The sequence below is a fragment of the Melospiza georgiana genome, chromosome 19, assembly GCF_028018845.1.
Source record: "Melospiza georgiana isolate bMelGeo1 chromosome 19, bMelGeo1.pri, whole genome shotgun sequence".
Classification (NCBI taxonomy): Eukaryota; Metazoa; Chordata; class Aves; order Passeriformes; family Passerellidae; genus Melospiza; species Melospiza georgiana.
The window spans coordinates 6,043,319-6,067,586 of record NC_080448.1 but is presented as its reverse complement, the minus strand read 5'-3'; the positions used below and the strand labels follow the sequence as shown (position 1 = coordinate 6,067,586).

At 44.0% G+C, this 24,268-nt stretch overlaps 1 protein-coding gene across 2 annotated transcripts in view; it reads right to left on the bottom strand.

Moving 5' to 3' along the window:
* ANKFY1 (ankyrin repeat and FYVE domain containing 1) overlaps positions 1-23,372 on the bottom strand; it is a 33,499-nt gene extending 10,127 nt beyond the window's left edge. The window contains exons 1-17 of one of the 2 annotated variants that reach the window (XM_058037343.1): positions 23,230-23,372; positions 18,506-18,698; positions 16,304-16,422; positions 13,821-13,959; positions 12,253-12,376; positions 10,928-11,077; positions 10,294-10,459; positions 8,059-8,263; positions 7,247-7,315; positions 6,319-6,518; positions 5,826-5,923; positions 5,201-5,426; positions 4,161-4,259; positions 3,638-3,791; positions 2,578-2,746; positions 1,307-1,425; positions 808-964 (exon numbers count right to left, since the gene is read on the bottom strand). In XM_058037343.1, coding sequence (XP_057893326.1) covers positions 808-964; positions 1,307-1,425; positions 2,578-2,746; positions 3,638-3,791; positions 4,161-4,259; positions 5,201-5,426; positions 5,826-5,923; positions 6,319-6,518; positions 7,247-7,315; positions 8,059-8,263; positions 10,294-10,459; positions 10,928-11,077; positions 12,253-12,376; positions 13,821-13,959; positions 16,304-16,422; positions 18,506-18,698; positions 23,230-23,239 — 2,397 coding nt within the window. In that variant the 5' untranslated portion in view covers positions 23,240-23,372. The remainder of the gene's footprint in view (positions 1-807; positions 965-1,306; positions 1,426-2,577; positions 2,747-3,637; positions 3,792-4,160; positions 4,260-5,200; positions 5,427-5,825; positions 5,924-6,318; positions 6,519-7,246; positions 7,316-8,058; positions 8,264-10,293; positions 10,460-10,927; positions 11,078-12,252; positions 12,377-13,820; positions 13,960-16,303; positions 16,423-18,505; positions 18,699-23,229) is intronic. The other variant, XM_058037344.1, reaches the window with a different exon arrangement.
* Between the last annotated feature and the right edge of the window lie 896 nt (positions 23,373-24,268).

The following is a 24,268-nucleotide window of genomic DNA, read 5'->3' as shown; positions in this document are numbered from 1 at the left end:
AGTGTAAGAAAAGCAAATTGAGATTCGTTTCTCCCAACAGGCTGACCTCAATTCTGTGCTACAGAGCCTTTTAAATAGCTCACCATAACATCTCCCATTTAGTCAGTCATTTTGGGGGCAGAGATTAGCATGCAAATTTAAAAACAAAGTCAGCTGAGGTGTTTAAACATTTGTCTGCATCAAGCAGCAGTTTACAGCCAAGGCTGCTTTGTGACTGTGTTCTGTAATTCATTTTAATGTCACTTTCAACAGCATCGGGACCTAAAAATGTTATCCATTCATTTCTTTTGTTGTTATTTATAAAGCTTCTGTTTAAGGATTACTGTGTAATCAAAAATGAAGTGTAACTCATACTTACATCACCTCAGTTTACTCAATAACAGAAGACATTTCCCAAACATACTAACAAAGCAGAGTATTCTGGGGTTTTACACTGTAGCTGGTTTAATTATTAATTACAGCTGTGCTCCTGCCTTTAACTTCCACTAGGGACAGGACACACTGTATCCCCCTGTTCCACGAGAAAACCAACATTGCAGTAAGTTTTCTGTATCATTTTCCTTCAGCACAGGAAGGAAATTCCTGAATTAACCACCACATGGGCAGACAAGCACCAGGTGTGGTAAAAAGGGACAGGAGAGAGGAGAGAAAGCAGAGCTGCATCCAGTCATTGCCATGGCTCAGCTCTAAGAGCAAGATTCTCTTTTCTCTATCATGCAAAATAGACAGGTGAGAGAAAAGTTTGTTTTCAGTACATTGGGGGAAAAGAATTTACTTTTAAAAATTGTGCATGATTTGTCCACATACCTGAGCATTGACATTGGCACCAAACTCCAGAAGGCACTGGATCACCTCCTCCAGTCCCCAGCAGGCTGCCAAGTGCAGGGGTGTCTGTCCATCATGGGCTTCCTCTTCTCCTTCCCCATTTGGGCCTGGCTTTCTGGGACTATTCACATCACACCCACTACAACAAACACAGTGCAGTCAATTCATTATGTTTAATCCAGATTTAAACTGCTTCAATAGAGGTCACAGAAAAGATTCCAAGAGCTGACACAGCAACTGCTGACACATTCTACAAAATCCCAAGTTCCTGGTTTTGGTTTGACTCTTGGCATCAAGAAAATGATGCTATTACAGATAACAGAATGTGTCCTTTGGATTGGTCAGAATTCCCTGAGCATCACCCACCCAGCAAAAGCCTAAGGAAGCACAGTTGTTACTGATTTAAGAGAGCATTCAATTAATTTATGCCAGGAACACCCCACATGCATGTTAGAGCTTTGTGTTTGGGAAGGGCTCTGACCTGCGGATCAGGAAACAAGCAATCTGCTCACTGTTCTCATCAATGGCTCTGTGCAGAAGGGTTTGTGAGCAGCCACTGGGCCCTGACCCCCAACACGTGGCATCACAGCCATGCCTGACCTGGAAAGAGAAGCCCAATGACACAATGAAGGGTTTTTTTAACAGGTTCCTACTATAGTCCCTGACTAATGCTTCTGGAACATTATCCCCTAGAGGCAAAACTTGACTTGTCTTGTCTATTCCTGTGACAGTCACTGAATTTCAGGAAGCGATTTTAAAGTCTTCCAGATCAATACTTTATCAGTTTACTGTGTAATCCTTAATTAGGTGGTATTTACTAACAATTCAAATATTTGTCCATACACTTTGATAGACAGATCTAAAGCAGGTTGGACTAGTTACCTCATTTTCAGCAATGACAGGCACCTACAGTAAATCAAGCAGCAACAGCAGACATTGCTTTTGAAGGTCTGGCCCAGTTCCCTGCTTGCTCAGACATTCAGCTAAACAGAGAGAGGTTTTTTCCAGGAACTGTATTGCTAATATTTGTATTCTTCAACTAGAGAACTATGTACTTGAGCAATGAGGCACTTAAGACTTGTTCTACTCCACTTGACAAACTATTGACAAGGTTTAAAGATGAGCAGTTAAGAGTGTTGACTCCATAGAAAAGTGTTGACCAGCACAGTCAAGAACAGCTACAAAACATTTCTCAGGTCACATTTTTAACCAGTTGTCTCTAGCAGACAATTGGACAAAGCTTCCAAGTAACCCCCTTATGAAAAAGACACAAGGAGGTCTACCTGTGTATCCTAGGAAATCTGTTGTATCACCCACGCCAGAAAGTAAACAGTCTTTAAAGAAAATATGAGCATTTAAAGACCTTCTTGGTTCAATGTTAAGATGCAATAAAAAGCACATACATTAAAGCATAAAATGACTATTTAGTTTTATTCAGAAAGCTGATAATTACACAAGTTGTGTATGCTACAGATTGATCTAAGCAGATCCTTACTCCATCCAGATCAGGAATCCAGACAGCAGGATATATATATTTTTTTTTATTAAAGTGGCTGCCAGATATTTGGTCATGCACATGGTATTTATAAGATTCCTGCAGTAAAGAGGAATTTCTGGTGAAGAAAAGACCTCCAGAAATTAGTAATATTGGACTAGTCTGTTATTTTCATGCATTGAGTTTGCTTTTGCTGATGAAGCCTTTTGCTGCTAGGAACATGAACAAAAGTGAGACTAAAGCCACCTGACTCTTACCAGAGTTGATGCAATGTCTTCCAGGTTGTTTTCCAAGGCAAGCCACAAGGGAGGATTTCCTTTCTCATCAGGCACAGACATGTCTGCTCCCCTGGTACAAATGGCATCCACCACCAGTGGGAGCTGGTTTTGGATGGCCAGCTGCAGGGCTGTCTGTCCATCCTGGGTCCTGCAGCAGGGACACTTCCAAGTGTTACAGATGCATTATAAAGTTCAGCAACAGCACTTAATTGGCATAGCCAAGAATTAACTCCTGTTGTATGTATTTTTGCATCACAAACACACCACGTATTTCATCACAGCTCTCTAGTCTACCTTTCTCTCCCCTTCACTTTTAGCAAGTGATTGATTTCTACAGTTGGAAAAACAAGTCAGTGTTCTTAGCTCAGAGACATTCAATTCCTTCAGTGCAGCCATTATTTGAACAGAGTTCTTTCTGAGCCAGCCTGCTGCCACAGAAGCAAACAGCTTTGTCTCCAACGTGGAACACTTCGAGCAACAGTCAAATACCAACTGTTAAAAAGTTGAAGTCAGAACAGCAGCTTTAGGCAGTTTGTACCCATGACATTCATTACAGTACAGCTTGCCAAATTTAACAGACAGCCTGTCAGTCATGCAAGCAGACAAATGTTCTGTTAAGTCTAATGTAAGTTGTCTAGGAGACAATGAGGAGGAAAGATTATCAGACTCCTGTTGCTGGATCAGTATCTAATTATTTTAGATGGTAGCAAACATGCAGCTCTAACAAGCTGGCAAATGGATGAGACAATAGAAGCTCAGTGCCTCTAGGGCTGTCTCTAGGACTTCAGTCTGCCACAGAGGAAGCTGTTTTACCCTGAATTAAGTGGCACCTCCTTCTGCAGCCTCAAGAGGAGGTACTGACTAATGGAGCTGTACCTAGGACCAAGTTATCAGCCATAACCAGTGCCACAAAACAGTGCCAAACACATAACTATGTGTAAATCAGATCTGGAACAAATCTCAAGCCATTATACAAAGGCAGTCAGCACCTGCTCCTAGACACATACACAGGTGAGAGTTCTGTCAGTTAGGAGCTTACCTGACATTTATATCTGCCTGGTGTTCCAGCAGGAAGAGGGCACTCTTACTGTCCTGCCTCTGGATTGCCATGTGCAGGAGTGTCTGTCCATCTGACATGGTGTCATTGATGGATGCCCCAGATCCCAGCAGCTGGGCTGCTATTGTGTGCATGCCTGAACAGAACAAGCTCATTAGTATTTCACCTTCAGTTCTATAAAACAGACACACTGAGACTAATAGAATCAAGTTAATGTGCACAGACAATATGATTAATAGTTTTCATCTGATATGAAAACTACCAGTGGGTTCACAGAGGAAGAATTCCACTAAAGTGCAAGCACAGTCCTGGGCAGAAGCTGCAGGACTAGAAATCTTTCACTAAGTCATATGTGAACACTAATTTTAAAATATGAAGAACCATCTAAAGCTCTCCTTGACAACTCCTCCCCAGCAGCACAAGCCAGAACATGAACACACAGCAGCTGTTTTATCTTTAAGAAAATCTTGTTCCTGTAGTAGCTTCACATCCTGAAGGCACATACCTGTCCAAAGAGCCAATCCCAGCACAGTCTGGTCTCTTGAGTCCTTCAGACTAAAGTCAGGAATAATTTGCAAATTGTTGGTAGCATGAAGAGCATTAGCTACAAGAAAGCACAAGGAATTAGGGTATGCTTGTACTTGACCTGCAGTCACAACCTGAAAGCTGCAGCAGCAATGCCACAGTTTGTACTAAGCTGTTCCTTTAGCAGTCAGTGTGTAAGATCTGAGCAAAGCACCTTCAGCTCCCCTGATGTGACACTGCCTAGGATTCAGACCATATTGCCACTACTGACTGATCTTAACACATATACAGAGAAAAAAAAATCAATTTTCTAGCTAAGAGCTTCTACCTGTCCCTTTCTAGGTGCAATTCCAAATAGAGTGGTATATAAAAGGCTCTGAGAATGAAGAGTGGAGGCTCCACAATATGGTGCAGCCTGGGATGGGCAATATTTACCCCAGTTCACCTACTGGGATGGGCAGTATTTACCTGGGATGGGCAATATTTACCCCACTTTACCTACTTCCTGCTAAATCCCACTTATGGCAGGAGACAAAACTGGCCCTGCTTCAGCTGTCAAATTCCCTCCTGAATGCTAGAAAGCTGATTAGTAGCATTTAATGAACTCATCTGCTGGTATTTGAGTACTCAAGTCTCAACTCTACTATAACACCAGCACTGCTCTGTATAAAGTCCTCTTAGTAAGGAGTTGAGGGAGGCAGAAGTCTCACCACAGAAAAATGTCTTTATCCAAAATTGCTTCCAGCATCCACGTGAAGCAAATGCTTTGAAGCTATCTCAGCTGTAACAGAACCCAAGAGTAACTGCTCAAGTCCATTATCTACAGTGGGGAATTTACAAACAGACAAAATAATTTCCTTGTTTAAACAAGCAGATGTTTTAAGACTAGTTAGCCAGTCTTATTATTGCTATACTTAAACACTGCTTACAGGAAGATCTGCTTTCTTAGTAGTTTGTCAGAACACCTTGGATGCCATCCTGACACACCAATTCACTGCAGCATCAAGTCAGGACACCCACCTTTTTGTTCTAGGATGACTGACACCACATCTGGGTGGTTGTAAGCAATAGCCATGTGAAGGGGAGTTTGCAGATGAACATTCTCTGCTGATGGAGGAGCAGGTGCATCCTTCTGCCCAGGCACTGCTTCTGCTGTCTGGATGTTGGGATTGGCTCCTTGCTGCAGGAGCTCTGCTGTCAGGTTTGCCAGGCCATGCCTGCAGGCTGTGTGCAGTGGGGTTTCTCCCTTTAATAAACAAGGTGCTGGGTTAACAGCTTGAGACATGAGGAGAAGCAGCTTTTAAACTCTTAAAATTAAACTATTAAAATTACAAGAGCTGGTGTGAAGAGTTTCACCCCTAGTCACTGAAGCTCATTAGGAGCTCCAAACTACATGAGTTAGCTTTTACTAAGGATTTTACTACACCAGGCACTGCAGTAAGTGCTAAAAGCATGTTAACAGCTGGTGATTCTGCAAGAACAGCACCACAAGAATGCAAGTGGTCACTAGCAAATACCTGAAAACATGCAAAGGTTCACAAAGTGCTCCAACTTGCTTTAAGCTATGGTTTAGCTATAAGAGATCTCTGCTATCTTATTTTTGAAGAGAAGTAAGGAAACTTTCAGACTAAGTTTCTGCTTTTACCCATTTGTTTTGGTGGTTGACTTTTGCTCCATGCGTTGCTAGGAAGAGAGAGGCTGCCTCATTTCCTGCACCAGCTGCTCTCTGAAGCAAGCAGTTTCCTAAAGAAAAACCATGGACACTGTTATTCCAACCACACTTTGATACTGAAGTGTGCTAACACCTTCCCCACTACACTTTGAAGTCAACAAGGAAAACCCTTGCTATTAGGTTGGTAGAAGCCCCCTTCCAATTGTCACATGCACTTCCATTTAGTGATTACACATCTTGAAATTGTAAATATTAGAACCTGGCAATGAGTCCAGATTTTCTGTCACTTCCTGCAAGTCCATCTCAGCTTGCCAGTGCACCACCTCTGGGTAAAGCAACTACCACCTAGCATTTATTATGGAGCAATTGCTGCTGAAACCTCATGCAGCTCCTCCAAGTGCAGTCAGCATTAAGCAATTAACACACAAGCCTTCCACCTACAATGAAATACAAACCTCTGGTTTACCTGTTACTGTGTCTGGAGCATCTGTATTGCTGCCTCGCTGGATCAACCTTGCTGCAAAACTGTTCTCATCAAAGGAGGTTCCATTCACAACAGGGGCATCCTCAAAAGGGTTCACAGACTGATCAGAGGACACAGTGATATACTGGACTGCAAGCCACAGAGCTGTGCTGCCTTCATGATCCTTCAGCTCCAAGTCTAGTCTAAAAATAAGAGTTAGTGTCCCCCAGTTTGTATCTTAAAAAGTGGTTCCTCAACACAGCTGAAATCCAAGTGTCTGAACAGCCATATTAACTCATCTCACACCTCTCTGACAACTTCTGCTTGCCAAGAAGCTACTGTAGCTCCAGTTACTTCAGACAATTTGTGAATACTCTGAAACAAGCACAGCACCTTTCAGTGACTACTAGAGTCAAGCTCATTGCTCCTAGGGAAGTGCAGATTCCCTGGTAGATTGGGCTCCCACTAAATGTAACAAAGAGGCAAATTCCCTTGAGTAAGCTGTGTACAGGAACTGCAAATTCAGCTGCAATGAAACTGAGTCAAATAAAGTCTCCTGCTTCACCATCCTAAGAATTCATCTCTAAGGAGAACCCAAGTTGAACTCAAGAATATATTGAGATATTTCAAGAGTGTTATTACTCCTTTCAGCTCCACTACAAATCAACCTTCACCTCTGGAATTATTTCAGCCTCTTTATAAAACACAGAGATGCAGTTTGCTGCTTCTTTACAGTAGGGCAAAAACTTACATGGCTTCTGATATGGTTTTAACATCTCATTTATGCAAAGCCTTTACACTTTTGCATCCCAAATTCTTACTAGTCTTGTTATAAGGCAAAAAGGCACAGAGGAGTTGTAAAACCAGTTTTCACATCTTCACTGTCCAAGGTAACCTTGGTGCATTCATTTAACATTCATGTGAGACTTACTGCTTGCACTGCAGGAGTTGGCTGAACACAGGCTCATTCCTGACCACAATGGACACGTGCAAGGGGGTCCTGGAATGAGAGCAGAGAAAAGTTACAGCAGGAATGAGTGAGACACTGCAGACTCTGGCCCCAGCCACCTATGTGCCCCTAGAGAACTACAGGCTTTCATCTCTGCTTAAAGGAGAAAGGCACAAGCATTTATTAAAAGAAAGACAAATCTAAACTTTTAGTGAACATGACTCCAATTAATTTAGTAGTAAGGAACTCATTAATGTAAGAAGTAACTTTAAAGGAAGAAGCACAACAGCTTCACCTATCAGAATCGTGCAGCTGATACATTCCAAGTCTTCTATACTATTTTATAAACTTGATTGCCAGCCTAACCTAACCTGTAAAAAACCTCACAGGCCCTACACTTCAGAAAACACACTGTAGAAACTGGCATTTTTGAGAACATTTTGGTTTCCCTGACAGCTTCAGGTATATTATTTGTCATCTTAGTTAGCTTTTACCATTCAGTGACTCAATAAAGGCAATTTAGCTGTATTCCATGTGTTCTAACACTATCAACTCACCCCAGTTTTCTGTAGCTGGGCTATGTTTAATTTGCCATGCCAAGGTACCATTCAGCCTGCACAGCTTTCTTTGAGTGCTACCAACAGGTCTCAAATTGGGTAAATGAGCTCCTGCTTCCAGCATCAGCTGTACTTTGCTGAAAGACCTGAACAGGTTGTTAGGAGGTTGCATCTGATCTCCACAGCATTGTCTGTGGAGCAGATTGTCTGCAGCACTTCACTTCCCCCAGTATTTACCTGCCTTTGCTGTCCTGCATGTTTGGGTTGGCTCCTGCCTGCAGGAGGGCCTGAGCAATCTGTGCCATCTCTGCCATGACATCTGGGGAGTGCTTCTTGGGGCTGTAGGATGCCACAAGGTGCAGAGGAGTCTCCTGGTCTCCCAGTGTAGCAGCATTCACACGGGCACCATTTTTAATGAGAAAGTTTGCAGCAAATTTATCTCCTTTTGTGAAACAAAACAAGGTTATTAATGGATATATGTAGCCTGTATATTTTATACTCCAGGAAACAGGTGCACATGACTTCATGCCATACATTCATTCCAACACAATTTCTGCTCCTAGAATGCCTCAGCAACAGGCAACTTCAACAATGCTTCACAGCAAAGTCAGGATTAAAATATTTCACAACAAGCCCTTGGAAAAAGTGATTTGCTCACAGGTTACCTGTGATTCAAATTCTCACACCAGCTTATTGTTGTAGAGATACTGACTTTGCTTGTTCCTTTATCAAGATATATCCATTGTTGCTTTAATAAAACATTGGACAAACTGTGATACTAAACAAACAAATATTTTTGGAACAACAGGTACTATTCCAAGGCACTAGTCAAAAGTTTCCAGTTCAAGTCAGTCTGTTGAGTGTTACTACATAAACAAGCAATAACACTGCCTTTGCTCTTGGAAAATCAGGGCCTTGTATATATACAGGGTAAGGGCTTTAGCAGTGCAGACCCTCCATGCACAGCATTCCCAAGAACTCCTTCTTGAGAGCTTCTCAGGAGTCCCAACTTAGACCCACTTCAACACATGAAACCTTGAACTTGAAACACCAATGCAAAGAATAATTTCAGGAAAATACTAGTTTCCCCTGCTTCAAAGGCTACTTTGCACAGACATATTCACATATTGCTTGGCCTGAGTGCAAGACCAGAGAACAAAGAACAGTGTTTCCATCTACAGTGCTGGATTACCTCTGCCAACAAAAACAAAAGTCCCATTTTCTGATTTCCATATCAGACATTCTCCCACTTCTCAGTGATCATAAGTAGTAAGAATCATGTGGCAAGTGCAGTTTGCTTTAGCTCCACTTCCAGAACATGTGATTGTTAACTGTGATTAATTCACTGAAGCTGTGGTTACTGAAAAGCAAGTGTTCATTCCCAGAGCTCCAGCTCAGACTGAAAGCAGACATTAGAACTAGAGACAAATGCCAGCAGTAAGAATGAAGAGCAGCCTGCTGGAAATCCTGTGTTTCATAGGGCTGCAGCCATCACACACTGACCTATGCCTACAGTGCCTCCTCCTCCTGCAGCTGAGCTCTCACTCACAGGATCAAATGCCAGTATTACCCTGTTCAGACATCAGGAGATTAATTCAAATTTTGTCAGCTTAAAATACAGCTCCCAACTTCTTCCTTTACTTCTAGGGGTCTGAGACAGTTTGGTGCTAGAAATAAACTTCCTGGAACAGAGCTGCCAAAGACACTGCAGAAATAAGGAGCAGCACAAGGTGTTTGCTGCAGATTTGTACCACACTTTGACCACAGGCCAAGATGCTGCTGATCCAAACCCTTCAGAGCACTGTGGCCATGGCAACCAGAACCTGCTGTGCTCCAGTTCTTGTAAGATGCATTTTCCACTCTAAGGTGGAGAACAGCTCAATATAATCATATAGTTGTACTCAGATTCTACTCTGATAACTGCACTGGAGCTTTGAAAATATTTAGGCTGGGCAGAGGTACCTCCACTTGCTCCTCATCTTCTTTCAGTCAGATTTTCCTCTTCTGAAACTGCAGGGCAGCAGTGAGGACCCTCACTGTTAACCATATCTCTAAGAGGCACATGCTGCATTCAACCCAAGTCTAGGAAAAGACTTCATCTTTGTGACCCTTATGTTGTGGTGCCCCACTCAGCTACTTGTCAGAAAGAACACTGTTAAATTAGAATATTCTGTGTCTGTCTGTATTTCTCCTCTTAGCAGGCAATGTTGTACTAGATTGCACCTGGATATCACACAGCATAAGCTTCCCCAGCCAGCAGACTGGTTCTCAGATCTCAAATATTCATCTGTTTGCTTTTATGTCTAAAAAAAAGCAAAACAAACAAAACCACAACAGGACAAAGTTCATATTTCACTACGATTTTCTAACTGCAATGTCAACTACAACACGACACACAAGTAAACTTTGAAATATATATTCCACACTGGGAACAACTGGAAGTTAACAAAGCTTCACATCCCATCTACTTACCTCTCTGGATGGCTTTATGGAGCAGACTCCAGCCTCTCTTGTCTGCCCTATCCACATCAGCCTTGTAGTTGACCAGTGTAGTTGCAATACTCTCCAGTCTTTGGGCCAGGGCTAGATCCAGAGCAAGATCTCCATTGTGATCCAATTCATTGAGCTTCCCAGGAAGCTACAACACAAACACAGCCAACTGCCATTAAAAGTGTTTGAATAATTATTCCCTGCACTTTATTGAGGGACAATTTATTTGCTAGTTGTTTGGAGTTTCATCCAAGCAGAACAAACAGCTGTTACTTCAGCTTTCAACAGAAAAGTTGTTCAAGGAAATGATTCTTACTGAACTGCCAGGAAGCAGCAGAGTTGTCTGTTATAACCACTCAGCAGAGCAATATCAGGTAATGGCTTTTATTAGATATATTCTGCTGCATGCAAGATGTTTTAAGCATTATGAATCACTTCTAAATTATGTAGCTACTGCTAGATAGATCTCCATTACAGACACAGAAGTAGCTGTGGCAATGCTAAACATGCAAATAAGAATTAGTGACAAAAATCACAAACAAGGTTCAGACTGGAACTTAGGAACTGGTTATTTGAAACACCAAATTCTAGACAGATCAAGTCAGTCTCACTATACCTGAGAATCCATTTCAATAAGGTACAAAAAGACTACATCTTCTCTCTCCACTTTAATGGCCTTATGCAGGGGATATTCTGTCTTGGACTTGAACATTTTATACAACAGCTGAGCACTCATGCTGCTGAAGTCTTCTTTCCTCAAGTCATCCTAGGAGCAGTTCAGAAAGAGAAGGGTAAGCAACACTCCTGTTTTATTTCTGGACAAGGCATTGCACAATGTAATTCTCAGGTTCACAAACAAGTTCAGTTAAAAGTTCAATTTTGATAACATTTTGGCAAGAACAATCCCATATAGTCTGTTAAGATTAGGAAGAAACAATCAGGACGTTTCGAATCTTGCACTTGAGTTTCAAAATCAGTGGGTTAAATTATTATTTCTTTTTGTCTGCAGACATGGAAAAGCAGCATTTTAATGCTACTATGGTAGATTAACACTTAGTCTTTAAAATAATCCTCTACTAACTTATTCTTAACACTGACAAAAAGTCCTGCAACTATTGAAGACTAATTCATAAAATTATAAACAAAAGTAAGCAGAGGCTTAGGAATGAAAATATCTTAGGTCTGAGCTAGTGCTCATTTGACTATTCACAAGCAACTTCATTTCCAGGTAGAGGTAAGCATCAAAAGTTAGGAGTCAAGAAGAAAGTCAAGAGTTAAAACTGCTGACTCACAGGTTCACATATAATAATCTTTTTTATGTATTAGCATATTAAAACACTTCCCTCTGCCTCAGAATTAGCCAAGGAAAGAAACCTCCACATCTAGAGTATGCATTTTAGATTTAGAATAAGCTAAAGCCCCATCTCAAGTCTAATGCTGACAACTCTTATTTTAAAGGCTAATTCATTACTCAGTTAATCAAACTTTCCTCAAAATAAGAGCTCAGAGCAAGTGAAACTTGCAAGTTGGTTGCAGGACTGGCTGCCTCTCTCTCCATTACAGAAGACAAATTGCCCTGGCTTCCATGAACTATTTTTAGAAGTAAAAGCAGGCCTGGGATTTGTGATCTGTATAGACAGAGACCAACTATGGACGCACTTATAAACACTTTGAAACCCAGATTTGATAAACAACCCTCTTGTTTATTAGGAGACAGTCCCTTGTATCTTCTTCATGTTTAGGAAACTGAGACACTTTGTACAGTGAAGTATTTCCAACCAACAGAACAAGACTTTGGGCAGAAGTTACTCTTCCCCACCAAGACATTCTCAAGATAACTGACCAGATGTTAGACAGTGTGGTAAGGGAAGCAAAATCCTACCAGTGAGTTTCTATAATGTGCAAACATTTCTCATCCTGCTTCCCTGTGCCAGGACTCACCCAGTGGCTAGCAATGATCTCAGCACAGTAGTTGAGGAGGGTGCTGGCACTGAGCTCCTCAGCAGTCTGGTAGAAACGGATGCAGTTCCTGACATTAACCAGTGACATCACTCCTTTTTCACATCTGTCAAAACAGGAAAGCCAGTGGTCAGTAATCAAAAATATTTACTTAATTACTGTTCAATGCTGTAACAGAGTCCTAACACTGCTTTTCATAGATGCTGGTAGAATATGGCTTGGACTAACTTCACTAGAAGGCTGAACTGCATAAACATACTCTCATCAGCAGCCCTAGAAGACACCTCCCCAAAGAACAGACTTCTATCAGAGAGATAGCCAAGGTCCCATGATAACACCACACTGCAGGATCTGCAAGCACAGATCCACCCCAGCTCTCCCAAGGGCACAAACTGCAGTTCATTCACTGCCATGAAGCAGGGAGATGTACTACAGTGACCACAAGCAGGGGCTGTTGAGGTTGGACATCAGGAAAAATGTCTCACTGCAAGGGTGGTCAGGCACTGGCACAGCTGCCTGGGGCAGGGTGGAGTCACCATCCCTGCAGGATTTAACAGATGTGGCACCTGGGGATATGGTTAATGATGGACTTGGCAGTGCTGGGCTGTTGGCCACTCATCTTAGGGGTCTTCTCCAGCCTAAACAATTCCATTTTTCAGTGATTCTGTACCTACAAAAACATCTCATAATTATGAATGGCATCCTACACATGGAGCTGTCACTGGACTGCTGACCAGACAAGTGCTAAGCTCACAGTCCAACATAAGGGCAGCTTTCAGGCTGGTACAAGGCTTGAAGCAGTTTTAGCCTTGGCCTTACAGATTTCAACTCCTCTGGTCAGAACACTTGACAGCAATTTAGTTGCTTCACATTGAAGGCACACAAATCACAGCTTATGAATGTCATGTACTGCTACAGACATCCCTTGGGCAAAGGATTATTCTATCAAAGGGTACTTTGACTAAATTGAAGGCTTTGAAGTTGTACACAACTTGAGGAGGTTTCAATTTGTACATTCAGGCTTCTCACTAACTCTAAATGGTTTAGAACACCCTAAAGAGTTCAAGATAACAACCTAGCCCCTAGTGCCACAGTGTAATCACAGTCTCAGACTGGGAAAGCACCATACTTTTACACTAACCTTATTTCTGAAGAAAGGTTGCACAAGATGCACAGAAGTTACAAAAATTTCACCTGTGCCACCTTAATACTGCAAACTAATTGCCATTGATTGGTGCTAGCATTATCTAACAACTCCTTTCTTGCAACTCTCCTGAACCTGATGCTATCCTACTGATCTCTCAACACAAGATTAGGGTTATTAGTTTGGCTGGGAGAAGAACTGAAAAATAAACACAAAACCTATGAGAAGTCTGCTACAGTTTAACTCTAGTGCAATGCTTCATTTCCCCTGATAAACTCAATGACATGCTGTATTATTAAAAGCTCAAGGCTTTGAAAAAGCATAATTTTATCCTATTGCCAGCAGCTATCATCTTATTTCTGTTCAAACAAGGTTTAAGAGTTCAAGTATATTTACTAAGACTCACCTTTCCCTAAGCAGCTGGAGCTGAAATTTATTAGCTAATTTCATGAGTTCTGTCAAGAAGATATCATCTTCTCTCAGCTCAAGTTCATCTGTGTAGATCCACCTCAGCATTGCCATGGTTACCTCTGGGTCAGCATCTGCTACAGGGAGCAACAGGATTAATAAAATACTCAAAAACAATCACCTATCCTAGTAATTGCTATTCCTTTCACTTCTAAAAGTCACAGCTACCATAAAAAGAAAGTCTTGTTTTGAAACTGTACTTTGTTCAAAACGTCAAAATGAGTGAAATTGGTCAGAAGTTGAGTAACAGTGCTGGCACCAAGCAGGAAAATAATCTTACACTGCAACACTGTGCAGAATGCAGGGAGCACTGTAACATCTACCAATGCTGCATATTTAGGGATCCTTATAAAGTCCTTGGTCCCTCACATATGGCCTAAGGCACATCCACACCTGACAAGAACAAAGCCCCTTTTAATTTAACAGCCATATGTGATGAACTGCTGCATCCCAACAAAGGTACTCACACCTTGTTACACTGGTAGGAACTACAAAGCACTTCAAACTGCTGCTAGCCATTTCTGGGAGAAGTGCAAAAAAGCCAGTTTAAGAAGCTGGTTAGATTTCAGGTCTTTACAAGGCTGATCACAAACTGATGTTTTTACACAGTGGGAAAACCAGAAAATCACACCATGAGACACTACACAAGCCCAGTGGCCAAGGACCTTTGTCACTCACTCACAATTAAAATGACAATCCATCTTACAAGGATGTAGATAAGAATAACTTCAGATGATCAGATCAATTACAACAGAAACACCATCCATTTTAAAAATTAACCTTAGTCCTTTGAGCTGCTTTGTTCTTTAAAAAAATATTTTGGATTAAAAACCTTAAAGAACCTGAAATACCCATCCTAAAACATCTCCTTTAGATGTTGGGCTGGCCCAGATTATCTGCAGAGTAGTAGAAGTACTTGGCATGCAGACTGCCTCTCAGGAATCACAAGGTTTTAGTAAGACAAGTATTTTTGCCAAACTCAAAGCAATCAGAAAGCCTCCTTGAGATGCACTATCAGCTCTGCCTTGGCAGAGGTAAGAGTGCATTTTCTCCCTCTCAATAAGAGAACATGTGTTCATCTCTTTCTACTCTTTTAAAGATTAGAAAATTCTACAGATTACATGAACTCTAAAAGTGCTCAATCTCAAATGCTGCCTGCATTCTAAAGATAAGATTCAGGCACTCTTAGCCTGCAAATTCTTACCTTAAGAAAACAATTTGCAGGGAACAGCTTGTATCTTCCTCCAGCTACTTCATAAGCTATTCCTGGTGCCATTTATCAATCTTTTTAAAAAATCAATAATGCAATTTTACAGTGGAAAGTATAATTTACTAACACATATTTAAGCAGTGTTTGCTTTGTTAAACATGTAAGACTGCAGTTATATTTGAGATTCTCAGACTAGCTTAGATGTGGAGCTAGAAATGCTTTGGACTGCCACTTGTAATGACACTACAATTCATGTAAGAGCTTTTTAGTAATTATTTTTGTTAGCACAGCACTCAGTTTCAAAACTCCTTGGCATCTGTTCTCTTGTGCCTGCAGAAGGATCCACCAATGGTGTTGCAAGGAAACCTGTGCTGTCCCATAAAAGCAGCTTGCTGTGACTTGCTACTTTCCAGTTTGTCTGCACTTAGAATTCACTGTAAGATTAAGTGCAGAACGTGAAGCCAATGCTTAATATTCAATTCAATGCTTAATATTAAATATACTTAATATTCAACATGCCAGTCAGCAGGCCTGCTTAACTTCATACCTGGTTTTATTGCTCACAAATTAATTGTATAAGGCTCTCCTACACTGTTAAGTACAGAAAAGCCTTTTGAGAGGTTCAATCTGCAGAAGCACTGCCCAGTGTGAGTACATGCAAGAAACAGCTACAACAGAGCAAAACACTCGTGTAGAAGATGGTCTGTTAGAAAACTTCTCTTCCTCACCTGTTTTATAAAGGTATCAAAGTGCCAAAGCAAACAATTTCAGTAACACATCAGTACTTGCATTCACCTCCCACACACACTGTGTTAACAAGCAGCAAGGTATTTCCATGACACGCTTCAGAGAAATTATGCACACTACCTCAAAAAGCCCTGTCCTTCCTCAAAAAGGAAGAAGTCAAGCTCCTCCATATAGATTTGTTTTTCATTATGTTTAGTTGACTCTAGAAAAGACAAACAGGCCACCAATCTCAACTCCTGTTTGTTAAAGAGAAAGAAGGCAGGTTACTGATTTAACTACCACTAGCACCCACTTCACAAGCTCACCACCACTCCAGAGAGAGAGCTCGGTTATCAACAGATCAAGCACCACTTTTAGTGCACAGCAGGAGGCTGGAAGGCACTTAAGTAACCTTCTCCCAACGGGCCCTTTCACAAGTCACCCTAAAGCCAAGGGAGGCATCACATTACTCAGCAGTGACTGACCTGACAGATCCAGCTCCTCAGTTGAGGCCAGGTTGGCAAGGCTCCACGAATCGCTGCGCGCCGCCAGGACAAATTTGTGAGCACGGATGTGCTTGTCCCCAACCTTTATCTTCAGATCACTGAGAGGAGAAAAAACCACAAAAACCTATTATGCAGACTTCTCCTGCACTTAGGTATGTATAGATTCTCCATGGTATCTATATCTGGGTATCCACATTCAGGTTCAAGTTGTTTGAGACATTAAAACACAACTGGTTAAGCAGAACATGTTGTCAAATGACAATTCATATTTTTCTAGGGAGAAATGCAATGAGTCATTCATATTTCAAGTGCTTGGTTGGTTTGGCTTTTTAAACCATTTCAGAATAAACAGCAAGAGAATTATTGTAGAAGTTAGGAAAAGCCAACAATCTTGAAGTTAAATATTTATGTCACAGTGTCCATACCAATACTGTCAGCTGAGCACCAATGCTTTCAGGCAAGACCAGCAAGAGAACAATGCTGTCTGACAGGAGGCTGAGTGCAAGGCAGAATCCCCAGCTCCCAGAAGACCAGCTGTCAGGAACACCCATTTCATCCTGACCCTTTACACCAGCTTATCCACTTGTCCAGATCATTTGGAAATCCCATGGCCTGCAAATGTTCAGACTGTGTAGGTGTGCTTTCCAGACCATTTTCCAAATCAAAGCACTGCAACAAACTACAGCACACACAGAGATGTTACCTAATGAAACCTGCACTGGGACCTGCTGCCTTTCTCATTCTGTGATATGTAGGCCCTTTGAGACAAGCATTCAATGCATTTAAAGCTAAGGAGATGGACAGAAATAAAGTGTTCCAACTCTTCTGACATATACTACCTAACACATCTTTTACCCACCAGGCTACAGAAGTTCTTGCAGTCACAGAGCCTTATCTCTGGGAGGCTCATGAAGAGATGCTGGTGCAAGGAAATCTTAACTAAAATAGATTTTCCCTTACATGACTAAACTCCTTTACTATATTGGCTTTGCTTTCAGTAACAGCAAAGAAATTGATAAATATCATCATAATCTCAAAAATTAATCAGCTCAGGGATCTAGAATATGGAAGGGATCCTTAGTGTGCCTAGGGGAAAGAAACTATTAACCATAATTTTGTGTTGAGACTCAAAAATAGAGTGTATCATTAAGTCACATACATCACTAATACAACCAGACAAACAAAATTATTCAGGCTTCTTCATACGCAACAGGAATACAGCACTGAAAATGTTTTAAGACAAAGCCTTTCAAGAAAGGAACAGTTTTTCCAGACACATTGTGTAATTAATCTATCAACTGAGCATGGTTCAGTTCAAAACTCCTTCTTGTCAAAGCAAGCTTTGCTGCTGACAGTGATTGTGGTTAGTTTTTTGAGATGAACTTCTGCTAAGAGCTCTCCATTCCAGAACTGGATTCAGTATGCCACGACCTTAGCAAGCTCCTCCATCTACAGCTGCAACTCAGGACTCTGCTCACATGTGGCAGCGAAGAATTTTCCTCGTGTAAGAGCAGCACCCTGTGCAGTCAATTATTGGAAAAAAGGCTCCCAATATTCCCAGTTAGATTGTGCCTGGGCCAGTCTGACCCTCGCTGCTGGGCCAAAGGCAGCAACTGCGGTGTGTCACCCCAGAGATACCTTGGCTTGCTGGTGGTTGCAGCTGGGCACTGAACAAGTCCAGGCTTGTTAGGACCCCGTTTACCTCAGGAGGAATGGCTTCAGGCGATGGTGAAGAGAAAAAGGAAGGATTCTGCTGGAGGGTTTAATGTCCAGAGGTTTATTCCATGGTTACAGAGGTCTGACCATGAGGAACTGCTCCAACAGAACCTCGGCCGCATGCTCTGATCAGCTTTTTAAGCTCAGGGACAGGGGGAGGGGAGGTACAGGTGAGCCACCAACCAGGTGAGAGGGGCAGGGTCTCAGGGGAAGATGACACCCAGACAGGCCAATGTCCCCTGGGCATAGGGGCATCCTTTGAACTTGACCAACCACACGACGCCTTGCTGGAATGTTCAGCCTGATTGACAGGACTCACTCAGCATGGGGGCAAGGGGGAAGGGAGAGAGGCACAGGCACACCTGGGGAAGTGACCTGGAAGGCCAAAATGGGACATTACAGCACACCACAACAGTCAATAAAAGCAAAGGCTGCTGTGATTCCCTGTCCCAGGGGGTTCCTCACCTGTACTGCTCCTGCTGGTAGAGCTCAGCCACAATGGCCAGCAGGCGGCTGATGAAGGTGTCGCTGGCGTTGTCCTGGTTGGCCTCCACAGCCAGCACGTTGCATCTCCTTTCTGTATCCACGAGTTTCTTCTGCAGCTTCACGTACTCCTGGCGGAGCAGCTGCAGGTGCTTCTCCAGCTTGGCCACTTCCTCTGCAAGGCACACAGTGTTACCACAAGGCTGAGACATGCACAGCTCTGTTTGGCATCTGAGGGTATCTTCACATCTTGTTTAATTACAACACTCCAAGGAGAGTCCCTCCTCTTCCAAAGCATCTCATCCCCACTATTAAACCTTCTATTTTGTATCATTTTCATAAACACATTGAAAAATCATAACACAGTTATAAAAGCCACTTACAAAGAAAGTTCTGAATTCTGTTTGGTCAGAAATGCCACACAATTCCTAAAGCAATGGAGTCCATTTCTGTGGGAATTATGGTGGGCCAGAGAACTGTCTTTGGTTCTTACCCATTTTTTTCAGCCTAGTTAAGATGCTGTCTGACTTTTTAGCTGATACTTAAACTACAAGTGAGCATTAGAGCAGCTGCTAAAGCACCATAATCTACCTCAGAGTATTTAACTGACCTGTTTAAAACTCCTCAACCTGTCAGCTGAGAAACTCCCCAAAAAATGGCCAGAGTGGAAAACAGATTATCCCCAGAATCCACGTGCTAAAGGCCAGTCAAAAGTACATAAAACCACTTCCTGCTGGCACACTGGAGGCACTCCACTGGTGAGGCATCACAAATGGAGTCAAGTCCATATTGGCTATTTCAGTTCAGGATCAGCAGAGCAACAGCACCTGGGAATCTGATCCTTGAACAGGTATTTCCATCCCATTGCAGAAGCCACCTTTCCACCACATTTAACTGGTCACTCCACAACATGCTGGGGTAAATCAACCCAGGCCACCTCTATGAAAAACCTCTACACCTCACTGCTGGAAGGAAACATCTGTACAAGTATTTAAAACCAATCCAACTTATAAGTGCTTATTTATGGATTAGTTGCAAAAACTGTATGTTTGCTATCAATCACAGAGCTTCATTATCTTTCCCCTATCATTAAGTTGATTTTTCAAGTAAAGCCAAATCCCAGACCAGTCCTAAAATCAGAGGGGGCAGGGAGGATAAATTCGGACACTAACCAGTGATTTTAGGTGGGAAAGTTCCTACAAGATTACTCCCTACTAGCCAGGAATTCCTATTTCAAAGACTTTTCCAAAATATTTACTAAACATCACTAGTACAAACAAGGAGAAACTGAGCTCTGTTGATCAGTGTTTTCTTCTTGCTCCTGTAGAAAAGTTCAACAGTGCAGCTGACCTTGGCCTTGCTCTGACAGAGGTGCCCAGGGCAGAGCATCAGGCTGTGGCAGACACAGCACCTTGTCCAGCCTGTCCTCTACACACCCTGCAGCAAACTCTCAGCTGCCTCTGAACTCTCTAAACTTAACAACTGTAATGGATAAACAAAAGGCAACACGTCCCATTTTATTTTTCAGTTAACACATAAGCAGGTTTGGCAGGTACTTCCTTCAACAGCCTTTTTGTTTGCTTCATCCTTCAAAATTTCAGAGCTACCACCTCCTTTGGGATACCTTTCTCTTCCTACTGAAATATACTCTGATTTCAGAATTGTGCCATCAGCACCACACAGCCTCAAGGAGGGTTTGAAATCCTGCTGTGGTCAGTGTTTCTGTGTGAGGATGAGTGCAGTTTTGGTGTTCCCAGAACTAGAAGGACATGTCCCTTGTTCCTCATTTCTCCATAAGGATGGTGTTGGGGCACAAAGCAAGTCCTGCTGTTAGAGCAGGAGTCTGACAGGAGCCCAGAGTAAATAACACTGAGAACTGCACCAAAGATTAGTGCATGAACAGCACCACTGTTCATTCAGTGAGTTTTTAGATGGCATACAAATTCAAATGCTAGGAATAAGAAGCTGCCTAGTGAAGCTCATTGCATGCACCACCCTACAGAAATCCTGCATCTTCCAGCCAAGCCGTGGGAGTGCAAAGGTGGGAATAAAGAATTGATACCACCATAAATACTGTCATTTTCACTAGCTCCAAATTAGCCTGAGACCACTAGGATCCAATGCAGAATTACCTTAAACCCCCAAAGAGCAGCAGCTGAAGCTTTGTGCATGACCAACAATCCAGCTGGTCACTGCTGCTGTCAGGGCAATCCCAGACAATCCCCTCTAGCAGTGAAAGTTCCTCAAAGACCCAAAGCTTTGAGAACTCACTCTTGCTTTCAGACTGACACCAGATGCTTCCTGCAAACTCAGTGAGAAGGGCTGACAGGTATTTGTTACTGTACCAATTACAAGAACTGTAAAATAAAGTTTCTCTTATTCTTGTGACAACCTGCACACATGTTGTGTAGTAGCAAGACTTGAGTATTTGATCCTACAGCACATTTCAAATGCACATTCAAGAGAGTTCTCAAGGTCCAGTTAATCAACATTTACAGCACAAGAGCAAAGGCTCAGTTTCCCCTATAAACTGCTCACTTAAGGAGTGAACAAATAAAAGGCACAATTACTGCAGGCACACACACATTTAATGATGGTCCTTGCTCAAGGCACTGAAAGGCCAGGCTGAGCCAGATCCCAGTAAAGCTCTGCCTAAACACCAACCCCAGTGCATCAGTGAGGAGGATTCCCAGGTTCAGCAGAGCAGAAAACACAAAATGCCTCTTCTTCTGAGCCAGGTAAATAAGAGTAGCTTTTGTTAACAGCTTTCTGGCAGACTGATCAGCATCTCATGAACTGGCAGTAGTTTATATTCCATATCAAAGGCTTTGAAGAGTTTTCAGGAAAGGCTACTGTCACTTTCTTACAGGAGAATGCACAGAAGTACTCCGGAGCAAACAGGTAAATGCAAACGGGGAGGCAAAAGGGAACGAGGAGACAGACAGCAGATATCAAAAATCAGAGGGAGGCTCCAGTGGAACCCATCACAGCCCACTGCACCCATCAAAAGCAGTTCCAGAAGCCATACACACAAACTTTGTTTCCCTACAAAGTGGACCTGAGTGAAATATTTCAGAAAACCAAATTATTTCCTTATCCCCTCCACTGCTCCACACTCAGACCCTTATCTCCCCAAGGATGTACAAGAACTGCTTTCTGGTTCCTCCTCACTTCTGCTTATTTTTGATCTTTACCACCCCAAAGCTCTACAGCTACTGCTTCTTTCCACTGAAGCATCAATCCAACAATTCTTACCCATGCTTGCATGCAAGCCTCCTATATTAGCAGTACAGAACTCAAAAATTACACACTAAAATGTTCAATCTGCAGGTAGCAATTGCAATAAATCTGATGCAGGATTTTTCTAGACAGAGGCAACACTTCCTTATGAGAAGCACTTGGCTTCTGAGCTAATAATCACAATTTGACAAGCTCCCTTCCTTAATAAGCTTTCACTTTACAGCTGACTCACGTGTAGCCCTTAACCAGAGAAGTGTGGCTGCAGGTAGGGACAAAATGAGCCCCTGTTCCAACACAACCTAAGGAGCTGAGAAGGGTGAAAACCCCAGCTTGTTATTCCAGTTCACACCCGATCATTCATTGGTCATGTGCTTTATTCAGCCAAAAGATCAGAGAATTACTTAAGGCAGGGAAGAATCTCTGAGAAGTACAGATTGTCTGAAACAGGGCTTGCTTGTATCAGCTGCAGGTTAATTCTGCAAAGGAGGACCCCGAGCCACAGCCTCACATCCCTGAGGGTCTCTTTGGAGAAACCTTCACTACCTGAAGCCAACTAAAGCCTTCCAGAACGGGGTCACCAAGGCTTCAAAGCAAGCACAAGAGACTGGTCAGCTAAATATGAAGCAGTGGTATTTCAGCACACAAGAAATCAGGCATTCCTCTAAGGACTCATCAAACCAGCTTGACTACAGCATCCTCTCAGCTGATGCACGCCAGTCCAGCAGCATCTGCTCCATCTTAGCCAATATTCTACAAGTGTTCCTAAATTTCACCACTGTCCAAGAGCTGCACTTCCAGAGTTGAGGGCTCTGCTTTCACGACTCTAACTTCATTTCCTTCGTAACTTGGAGCATTTTAGCTCCGTTTGCACACTCCGTTTCCTCCAAGAAAAAGAGGAAGCTTGTCTTGCAGAAACGAGCAGAACTGCAAAAATCCAAGCGGTGTTTTTCCTAATCCCTTTATGTTACATTAATGTGAATGGTGCGATTGACAGCCTCCAAGCAAAACAGCAGCACTCCAGGAGCTCTGCAAACCTCACCTGAGCCTGACAAAAGGGCTCCAGTGCCCGGAGGCTGCAGCACCGGCGGTGCCCAGGGAAAACCGGGATGAGCCCCGGGATGAGCCCTAAGACACGGGCAGGAGCCCCCCCTGACCCAGCGCCTGCGGGGAGGGATCGGCGGGACCTCCCGGCCGGCTCCCGCCGCCCCCGGCCACTCCAAGCGCCCTCCCGTGAGGCGAAGCCGCCCGCGCTAGCCGGCCCCGCCCGGGGGTGCCCGCCCGCGGCCCCCGCCATCTCCCGCTCACCTCGGGGGCGGCCCGCCCCACCCGCCGCGGGCAGGGCCGAGCCCGTCCCGCACGGGAGAGCGGCGGGAGCCTCACGCTGCGGTGCCCCGGGAGCGGCGGAGGGCCCCGGCTGCCGCGGCCCCCGGCCCCGCCCGGCCCCTCACCCGGGCTCCCCCCCTCACCTTCCGCCATGTTGGCTCCGGCGCCGCAGCTCTCGCGAGAGCCGCCGCCCGCCCCAGCGCCACAGCGCGGCGTTCTCGCGAGAGCAGAGCAATAGCGCCGCCACCGGCCGCGCTGCTGGGACGGTCCCGCTCTCTCCGCGTTATCCCGCCTCGTTATCCCGCCTTCTCCTCGTTATCCCGCCTCGTTATCCCGCCTTCTCCTCGTTATCCCGCCTTCTCCCGTTATCCCGCCTTCTCCTCGTTATCCCGCCTCGTTATCCCGCCTTCTCCCGTTATCCCGCCTTCTCCTCGTTATCCCGCCTTCTCCGCGTTATCCCGCCTTCTCCCACTTTATCCCGCCTTCTCCGCGTTATCCTTCCTTCTCCCGCCTTCTCCCGCTCTCCTCCCCGCCCCTCCGGCGGCACCGGCAAGGCGCAGCCCCGGGACCGCGGCGGGAGCGGAGCGCGGCCGGGCGGAGCCGCCCCGAGATGCGCTTCCCGCTTGCAGGAGGCGCCCGGTGATCCCGGCCGGAGCGCTGGGCTGGCACGGCTGGGGAACTGGAAAATCCCGCCCAGCAGCGGGGAAATCGCCTCCGCTTACCCGCCCCAGGAGCGCCGGCCCGGGTCCCGAAAGCGCCTCCGGCCCGGCCACGGCTGCGGGAGCCACGGCGGGAGGGTTCGGGCACGGGAGCTCCTCGCCGCTTCAGGTCCTGCTTTTGTTTCGGAGCCAGCAATCCCGGACACTGAATCTGTGCCCCCGGACGCGGGATTGGTGCCCGGTGGGTGAATGGTTGCACTCGACCGGCAGTGACCGAGCACCGGTAACGGGATCGTTTTCCCAGCCACGCGTACAACGCAGCTGCCCCTCGGCTGTTGTTGCTGTTGATCATCGCTCCTGCTTAGATGCTACAGAAATGCCAAATACTTCATGCTGGTCCAACAGCAAACTTGTTGCTTGCTTTGAGGAGCAACTTTCAGTTAAACGTTTGAAGCCTTTGTGCACAGTATAAAACTTTATGCATAGTATTGTTTTACAGGCATAATTTTTTCTGGACTCCACC